Raw genomic sequence first — 9,453 nt, 5'->3', positions numbered from 1 at the left:
AGAGAGAGAGAGAGAGAGAGAGAGAGAGAGAGAGAGAGAGAGGAAGCTGTAGCCCCCCTCCCTGTGTGTGCGCGTGTGCGTCGTCCGCCGTCGGCGTCTGTCTCCCTCGAGATGATGATGAGTGAAGGCCAGGGACAGCAGCAACAGCAGGAGATCATCATCAGCCAGCAGCAACATCAGCATCAGCAACAGCAACAGCCGCTGGAGATGGACATCACCTTCGGGATGAGCAGCCATCAACATCACCATGCCCCTCCGTCCTCGTCTTCCTCCTCCTCCATGCACGCCGCCGCCGCGAGCTTCATGTGCGGTTCTCAATTCACTTGAATCCAATTCAATTTTTTAATTTGCTTCCCCCCATCTGTTCTCGCATGTCTTTGATCTATCCGTATCGATCCGGGAATTCGATTGGATTTTATTATGCTTTTCATGTTCTCTCTGATTCTTCAACTCTTCCTTCTTTTTTTGGCGGAATTTCTTCAGGTGTTCCTTAGTTTGCTTGATTTATGTGGTTCTTGCACCGGGTATACATAATTGTTCTTGCCTGTCTTAATTGGTTTCTATCTTTGTTTCTTGATAAACATGAACTGGCTAGTAGAAAGGCTAGAAAACCTGCCTTCTTCTACCGAATTTTTTCATCCATGTTCATCTGTCTCCTCCTTTGTTTGCCAATGTAAATAACTTGGAAAGTCAAGTGATGATTCTTAGATTAGGAATATGGTTGTGATATGACAGATCCAAGTACTTTGGCAATTTCATCGATTCCTTATTTCTTTGTCTTTTGCTCCGAGAGGAGGAGAAATTCTAGACGATGTGCGAAACAAGTTTCGATTCTCAATCGGCGCCTCTCTTCTTAATATTTCGTGCAGATGGTTGAATTGTTCTGTTCTGATAATTGGAGCCGGATCGCTGAATTGTCATGGCTTGTTAATTTGGTTCAGATAGTTGAATTGTTGTGGAAATTAACAACTCACTAGTCTTCCCTTTGGACATTAGGTACACTAATTAGCAATTGTTTTCCGAATGACAACAAGAACACACTTGCCATTAATTAAATGATTAGGACAAAATATTATTTATAGTACATAGTAAGTGCCAAACATATACACAGTCTATACATGCACTAGCAGTACATACATACATCTAGTAGTAGTATGTACCAGTCCATGCATGCATGCTTTTGTATATTTTTCAATGAGCATATCTTGCACACAAGAAATTCCGGGGCTAGCCATGCCATGCATGCATATTTCCTGGGCTGCCAAATAAATGCCTCCTACTACTCCTACTAGTGGTAGTGCTGCAAGGCTAGAGAAGATTCCACAACACGCTCCTGTTCCCACTCCTCCTGCAGCGAGCGCAGAGCAGAGAGGAGGAGGAGGGGTTGGAGTTGGACCAGGCCACAATAATAGCATCACACATTCATAGGCTAGCTTATGGCAGCAGCGCGCATGATTTCATGATGATGATGTGTGTGTGTGGTTCCTCAAACCCTGTGCATGCTTCAGCAAATCACCTGTTTCCTTTCACCACACATATTACTACTGAATAGTGATATAGTATATTCTTATGAGTTTGTGTTGCACAACCATGCATGCAGGAGCGGCAAGGAGGCGTCAGGCGCGTATGACCATCTTGGGGAGCTGGACCAGGCCCTGTTCATGTACCTCGACCATGGCCACGCCTCCACGCAGCAAGAGCAGCGCCGTAAGTGCACGCACGAAATCTCTGCGAGAAAACGGGGTCAATTTCAGTTTCTTTTGCAGTTTTGCAGGGGTTAAATGCAGGTGTTTTCCGTGTAGTACGTATCATTACGAAGTGACGGTTAAAGTTGATTGGCGCTTTCTTAATTGTGCGTTTAATCGGGAGCGGTAGTTAATGTGGGGCGGTGTAGGTAAGGCTCAGAAACTGATGTGTCAACTTTGGCACATCACACATATACATTACATATATTCCATCAAAAGGAAAGGACTTTGGCGCATATAGGAAGAGGAATATAGATGTGATGGGTGTAGACTGTAGAGAGACAGAGATGCCGCCTAGCCATTAGCTCTGATCTGGTGCATGCAGAAAGGCGCATGCATCTTTTTCCGGAGTTTTAGGGAAAACGATCGTATGACCAGCCGGCCGGCCTGCGGCAGATTCTGAAGCAGGTACCCCATTTTGACCAGGATCGATCTGCTGCTGCAAATCTGCGGTGCCCGGCCTGCCATCGGCGAGGACCATGTGGGTGTGGTGTGGAATCCCTCCAAGAATACATATGCTTGCTCAAAGTCGTCCATGGAACGCATGCAACACAACAAAACTCTCTCTCATCCTCCCCTTTCTCTCTCCTCCTTTGCGGTTTGGGCGGTCGGACCGTGAGTGTGACATGTAACAGACGCTGCTCAATCATTTCGCGGCGAGCGAGGGCCGCGACGGGGCTGCCGCATGCCGCATGCTGCATGTGCCCGCGGCAGCGGGGCGCAGACACATGCACGCAGAGGGGGTGATCTCCGCCTCCGGACTCCACCACCGCTACGCCTGCAATGGCGTGCGTCCGCATATGTGGCGTTTGTTTGACCCGATCCGAGCCCTATCCACTCCCCGGCCCGCTTCTCTGCCGGTTCGGGCGCAGGCAGGACAGGAGCATGCATGCCTAAGCTGTGCGCATCCCTCCTGCCCCGGCCCCGCTCCACTGCGCCGTATCTCCCCGTACCCCAGTGCCCAGCCCAGCTTTCTCGTGTGTCGCGCGCCAGGACGGACGGCCAGACCACCAGCTCGTACCGCCAGAGCGCCAGTGCCAGCGATCTCGCTGCCGCTGTACGCGCCTGCCATGATTATTTTGTTCCCGTCCGCACGAGAACGTACGACAGCAAACCTCAACAGCTCCAGTGGCGGGCGAGCTCCTGTATATGTGCATCAATCTCTTGCTCGGTTCCTTCCATCAGCTCACTCATTTGCCTCTCTCCCTCCTTGTTCGTCTTGTTCATGGATGCAGAGACCCTCAACATCTTCCCCTCCCAGCCGATGCATGTGGAGCCATCACCAAAGGTAAGCCACAACTTCATCGATCTGGTTTTGTTGTTGATGTTTGCCACCTTGTTTAATATCCTTGTGGTTGTGATGTGATTGGCGTGCAGGGGGAGCTTGGTCTAGTCCTGTCGCCAGCGCCCGTGGGGTCCAAGATGCCGAGCGGCAGGTCGTCGCCGGACTACCATCACCAGCAGCAGCAGCAGGCAGCCGCGGCGGCCATGGAGGAGTTGGCGGCGGGGAGCAGGAGGCAGCAGCAGGAACACCACCTCCACCTGCAGCACCAGCAACAACAACCGGCCTTCGCCACCGCCGAGTCCGCAGGGGTCAGCAACAACAAGGATGTCAAGCCGCTGACAAAGGTGAGTATGACCGTGACCGTGATAGAGCAGCTAGCTAGCTACACTACCAGTTAACCTCACCTAATTAACTAACCCAACTATCTGTAGGCTGTAGCTAGCTAGATTTGTTGTTAATTCCGCTGCCGGCCCCGTGTCATATTGTTGTTTTAATTGACTGACGATATATATATGTTATTGATCTCCTTTTCTTTCGTGGTTGCAGAAGGAGCACAAGAGGGGCTTATCCACCGGCGAACGCGACCCAAAAGTAACAACTAACTAAACTTGTCTTATTGTCAAGTGTCCTTATGAAAAATCAAGCATATATAGGCAGTAGTGCTGCTGGTGTTTCTTTCCATGGTTGTGTTGGAGATGCAACTCAATTTCTGGTAATTGACGAAATGCAGACGCTGAGGAGGCTAGCCCAGAACAGGGAGGCGGCGAGGAAGAGCAGGCTGAGGAAGAAGGTGAGTGAGTCAAGCAACAGTTTTATAACACCCAAATGGCAAGAACACGAGCGGCAGAAAAGGCAAAATATATATGCTATGCTACATGAAAAACGAACCTTAATTGGTTAACATTCTTCTCTCTACGATCAATGGCGGCCTCATTTTGCACAGTGTTGATTAATTACTTTACATTTCTCTATTCAATAGGCCTATATCCAGCAGCTCGAGTCCAGCAGGATCAGGCTGGCTCAGATCGAGCAAGAACTCCACAGCGCAAGAGCTCAGGTACATATTTGCAAGAAAATCAAAGCCGCTCTCTTCTCATTCTCTAGTCTCTACCCAATCTGTGTATGCACATTCATGTGTGTGTGTGTGTGCACAGGGAGTGCTCTACCCCGGCAGCAGCCTCCTCGCCGAGCAAGGCATTGCCGGAAAAGGCATCGGCGGCATCGACGGCCTCAGCTCAGGTACCCACCCGTCCGTCCATCCCCATCTCCGTCCTTGAGCTAGCAATCCAGAATATCAGATGCATGTCGTCGCGCTGCTACAAGCTATAATTCGAAGCAATTGGCCAGCAGAGGCGGCGATGTTCGACGTGGAGTACGCGCGGTGGCAGGAGGAGCACAACCGGCTCATGTACGAGCTGCGGGCGGCGCTGCAGCAGCACCTGCCGGAGGGGGAGCTGCAGATGTACGTGGAGAGCTGCCTGGCGCACCACGACGAGGTGCTGGCCATCAAGGACGCCGTCATCAAGGGCGACGTCTTCCACCTCATCTCCGGCGTCTGGAGGAGCCCCGCCGAGCGCTGCTTCCTCTGGCTCGGCGGCTTCCGCCCCTCCGAGGTCATCAAGGTACGTCTGCTTACAATTGCGTTTCTTTTTTCAGATCGGATCAACCCTAGCCCTAGATCTAGTGTCGGTCACAGTCACCACCTCGGTTGCAGCAACTCTTGCCTAACATTATGGGGTGAATTTTTTTGCCTTTTGGGAAACATTGATAAAACAAAGTTAAAGTGGGAACATATATATCCTTCTGAACACCTGAAAAAAATTTATCAGAAATTTTCAGGAACCAAATTTACTTTGTTCTAGACCATCGTCTATGATGTCTGGTTACAAGGACGCACATACACACCATTGTTAAATCCTCCCATAGTACCTCAGTTTTGATTGATTTCACTAGCTAGAAAAGGTTTACTTTGAACATGCATAGTTGTACCAGATCCCTTCCTTAAAAAAAGTATAGTTCACTGAAACCATATATAGTACCCCCTTTTGACAATTGAGATATATTCTGCTTTTTATTTAAGGTGAAAAGGCAAAGGATTTGAACTTTTATCGACTAGGAATTCAGGAACTACTACAGCTTTGAATCCCGACCATTTAAATTTCTAACCAAATGAGCCATTTTAACCATTTAATCTTTGTACTATGATTACATAAAAGTTAATTGTAAAAATAATTTTTTTGAGGGGGGTTAAATATAAAAATATTGAGAGTTAATTGTTTGTTGTAAATCCAATGGTACAAATTAAAAAAATCTAAACAACATTCTTTATTTTCTAAATAGCTACGACCTTTTACTTAGTTTTTTAAGCATGGAGGCATGCCACATCTACACCCAGTATGTCAATCACAAATCATAAATTACATTTGTTTGCATGCAATCTACTACTCCCTCCGTAAACTAATATAAGAGTGTTTAGATCACTACTTTAGTTATCTAAACGCTCTTATATTAGTTTACAGAGGGAGTACCTATTTTTTCTAAGCATGTGGTCTGCCATATCAGCACCTATGCATTTTAAGCAAAAGTTACACTTTTTGCATTAATTTAACCATGCCACATTAGCAAGCCATTCCTGTCAGTCACAAGTTATATTTTTGAGTTAACTTTTATATTGCCATATATTACATACTTACGTAGTTCAATGCTCGCATTTTTGATGGAAAATGACATTCTGTTAAATCAATGTAAATCGAGAATACTCTTATATTACATTTACTTTTGTATTAGTTTTATTTTATTTTCCAGTATGTATTAATACAATTATATTAACAAGGTTTCCGTGGCAAGGCGCAAGGTATCGCCTAGTATTATTATTTAGTGGTCAAATATAGAGAGGCATGTAGTCTTACTTGGAACAAAGGCAGTACGTGCATGTTTTGTTCAAGTTCTTCCACCCTTCTTGGCTTTGCTCGTTCTCAATTGTTACAAAATTTTATAGAACTTCACCACCTAATTAAAACTTCAAATCACCGAGTTTAAGAAGATGGTCTGAAATGTGGGTTTTTTTGTGCAAAATATCAGAGCGATTTACCGTAAAAATAAATAAATATTAGTACGATTGGGGAATTGCAGTGGAGATGCACTCATGAGGGAAAAAATAAATAGTAAATAGGTTTTTGCTGAAAATTTTCTACTATCAGTTATAACCTATAGTTAGCAAGGTTCTTTTACAAGATTTGCGACATGGATACACCAAAACCAAACGCTCCACATGTCTTAGAGAGACTTGGTCGTGTAGGTAGGTATAGCTAGCCATGCATGCATGTCTCGCGGCATTCAAGTCGTGCGAGAGGGAGCCGGTATGGCGAACTCGGCTGCGTAGTCCATCATCATGCGCATTTCGGCGCCGGGTGACGCGAGCCTGCAAGAACCCTCTCGTTTTCAGCAGCTAGGGGCCGACCTAGGCAGGGGGAGGCACCTACCATGGATCCGGGCCGGCCGGGCGATTCCCTCCCGCCGCGCGCATTGAAGAGCTTAACCAGCCGGCCCTCGATCCCCGCTGCGCCGCACAGGCAGGCATGCCCCGCCGTCCCCGCGGCGCGTGCGGCGGGCACGATCGATGGCTTGCGACGCATTCTGGGGCAGTATTAAATGGCGTCTCCTTCTGCCCTTCCTCCTGTTTGTGGAAATGCCATACATATCTCGATCTAACAGTAACTGAAATGATCTTTGCTCAGGCAACTGCATGCGTGTGTTATTCTGATGTTGATCGATCTCTTATCTCAATTGAATTTGGGCGTACGGTGGTGACGGGGTGTGGATTGGATGCAGATGGTGCTTTCGCACGTGGAGCCGCTGACGGAGCAGCAGATCGTGGCGGTGTACGGGCTGCAGCAGTCGGCGGTGCAGACGGAGGAGGCGCTGAGCCAGGGCCTGGACACCCTCTACCAGGCGCTCTCCGACACCGTCGTCTCCGACGCGCTCACCTGCTGCTCCACCCCCAACGTCTCCAACTACATGGGCCAGATGGGCCTCGCCGTCCACAAGCTCACCACCCTCGAAGGCTTCGTCAGACAGGTCGCTTTCCATCACTCTTCATTACTCCCTCAGTTCTTAAATACTCCCTCCGTTCCTAAATGTAAGTCTTTTAAGAGATTCTACTATAGACTACATACGAAGCAAAATGAGCGAACCTATACTCTAAAAGATGTTTATATACATCCGAATATAGTTCTACAGTGGAATCTCTAAAAAGACTTATATTTAGGAACGGAGGGAGTATAAGTCTTTGTAGAGATTTCATTATGAACTATATACAGAGCAAAATGAATGAATCTACACTCTAAAATGCATCTACATACATCCGTATATGGTTCATAGTGGAATCTCTCCAAAGACTTATATTTAGGAACGGAGGGAGTAGTTTGCATTTCATGTCGCTCTAGTGTTTCTGTTAGAGCTGCGACCCATCCATCGATCGAGCCAAATATGCATATTCCTTGATTAGTTGACAGGGTACATCCGATGGTTCACCTAATTAATTTAGATCGATCGATCGATTGAGACTGCGTTTGATTAGATTAATTAGTCAGCGTGCAGGCGGCTAGATTATACTTACTACCACTGACAGTCTAATGCATCTGTATATATGGATGGATTAGGTTCTGAACTTTAGAAAAGCACCTGACTGTCGCCATCCCGAAAATGGACGAACAGCTGAGGTAGCTAGCAAGGATCGGCACGCGTGATTAGTTAACTATAAGTAGCTACTACTCCTACGTATTAACAATACAATCTTTCAAGGCTAACACACAGTAGTAGGATCTAGCTAATCTGTTCACCGATCTCTGATTTCCTTGTTGGGCCGGCATAGTAGGTGCACGCATTGTTTAGGCCGCCCTTCACCTGCTCATGGATTCCACAACAGAACCACCCGCGCGTATCATATGAATTATATCCTTACTACTTCCTCCGTCCCAAAATAAGTATTTTGACCTTACTACAACTTTACACTAAAGATATCTCTCAAAAAAAACTTTACATTAAAGGTGGTACAAAGTTGAGACACTTATTTTGAGACGGAGGCAATATTAATTAAGGCGACCTGCCGTCGCATGTACACATACTGTAATTAATCAACTGTTGCTGGCTACCTGATCCTGGCGTGACGGTGGCAGAGCGTACGTCAAATGCTGATAAAACACGTACTAATCTATTGTCATCAGTAATATGCATGCATGCATGTGCGTTTGTGTATGCTTGATCTGGCACTGATAATTGTTGTTTCATGCATGGGATGGATGCAGGCAGAGAAGCTGAGGCAGCAGATGCTCCACCGGCTGCACCAGGTGCTGACGGCGCGGCAGATGGCGCGGTCGCTGCTCGCCGTCTCCGACTACTTCCACCGCCTCCGCGTGCTCAGCTCCTTCTGGGTCAACCGCAACAGGATGGCGCCGCAGGACCAGCAGCTGGAGGCCGGCCCTCACACCTAGCTCTCAATCTTATCGATCCACCACCATGCGTGCCTGCGTGCGTGCATGCATCTCGCTCATCCCATGCATGCATGCGCCGGCATGCATGTCTCTGAGAAAGTTGAAGGCAGCGCGCGGTGACCGTGCAAGCTTATATTAGCAGTGCAGAGGGGGAGACAGGGGACCGAATCTGAATGATAACCCTCTAACAAAGAATGTCCTACCGTGTGTCTTGGATTTGGATTTATTAGTAGTAGCAGCTAGATAGTATGGTCCATCGACTCATGTACTCCTGGCTGATCGACCTGAACTGATTAGCTTGTCTTGCCTCCGGATGAATGTGATTCGAATCTCCATCATATAGATCCAGCGTTTACTGGTTTATTCCCTGTGTGGCATGAGTGAGATTTTGAGTGGAAGCTCCACGTTCCCGTGGCATGCAGCGATGCCCGTGGGTGTCGCGCACCGTTTTGCTCTCGACGACGACGACGACCATAGCGTCCTCACATTCTTGAGGGCGCCATCATGGAGCTCGGGTACCTTCCGGCCGCCCCGTCGCACTAGTAGAAAACAGGGCTTTGGTTTGGGTCTGGCTAGCCCATTAATCCCGGTTCTTCACAAATCGAGACCCATATGGGGCATTAGACCCGGTTCATGAGCCCAGGGGACCGGCCGGGGCCTCGTGGGCATTGGTCCCGGTTCGTCTGGATCCATTTGTCCTGGTTCTAGGCACGAACCGGGATTAATGGGCCGTGCTTCTGGCCCATAGCCATTGGTACCCGTTCGTACCTTGAACCGGTATAGAAGGGTTAATTTAGTCCCGATTCACGAACCAGGACCAATGTTCCTCCACGTGGCCCTGTGCGCCGAGCCCAGTCAGGGGGGCCTTTGGTCCCGGTTGGTGGCACCAACCGGGACCAAAAGACATCCACGCGTCAGCATTCCAGTGACT

At 48.1% G+C, this 9,453-nt stretch overlaps 1 protein-coding gene across 3 annotated transcripts; it reads left to right on the top strand.

Moving 5' to 3' along the window:
• Nucleotides 1–6: 6 nt before the first annotated feature.
• LOC119310835 (transcription factor TGA2-like) lies at nt 7–8,885 on the top strand. 3 transcript variants are annotated; one of them, XM_037586458.1, is made up of 11 exons: nt 7–305; nt 1,601–1,707; nt 2,981–3,033; nt 3,123–3,374; nt 3,577–3,621; nt 3,761–3,820; nt 4,010–4,087; nt 4,185–4,269; nt 4,381–4,652; nt 6,862–7,107; nt 8,337–8,885. In XM_037586458.1, exons 1-11 carry the CDS (start codon nt 112–114, stop codon nt 8,520–8,522), a joined length of 1,578 nt encoding a protein of 525 aa, XP_037442355.1. In that variant the 5' UTR covers nt 7–111; the 3' UTR covers nt 8,523–8,885. The 3 variants fall into 3 exon arrangements, with proteins under 3 accessions (XP_037442355.1, XP_037442354.1, XP_037442353.1); XM_037586457.1 differs by having other exon boundaries at nt 4,378–4,652; XM_037586456.1 differs by lacking the exons at nt 7–305; nt 1,601–1,707 and adding an exon at nt 2,601–2,846.
• Nucleotides 8,886–9,453: the final 568 nt, after the last annotated feature.

The sequence above is a fragment of the Triticum dicoccoides genome, chromosome 5B (assembly GCF_002162155.2).
Source record: "Triticum dicoccoides isolate Atlit2015 ecotype Zavitan chromosome 5B, WEW_v2.0, whole genome shotgun sequence".
Classification (NCBI taxonomy): Eukaryota; Viridiplantae; Streptophyta; class Magnoliopsida; order Poales; family Poaceae; genus Triticum; species Triticum dicoccoides.
The sequence above is the reverse complement of the archived record's forward strand: the minus strand, read 5'-3'. Positions and strand labels throughout refer to the sequence as shown.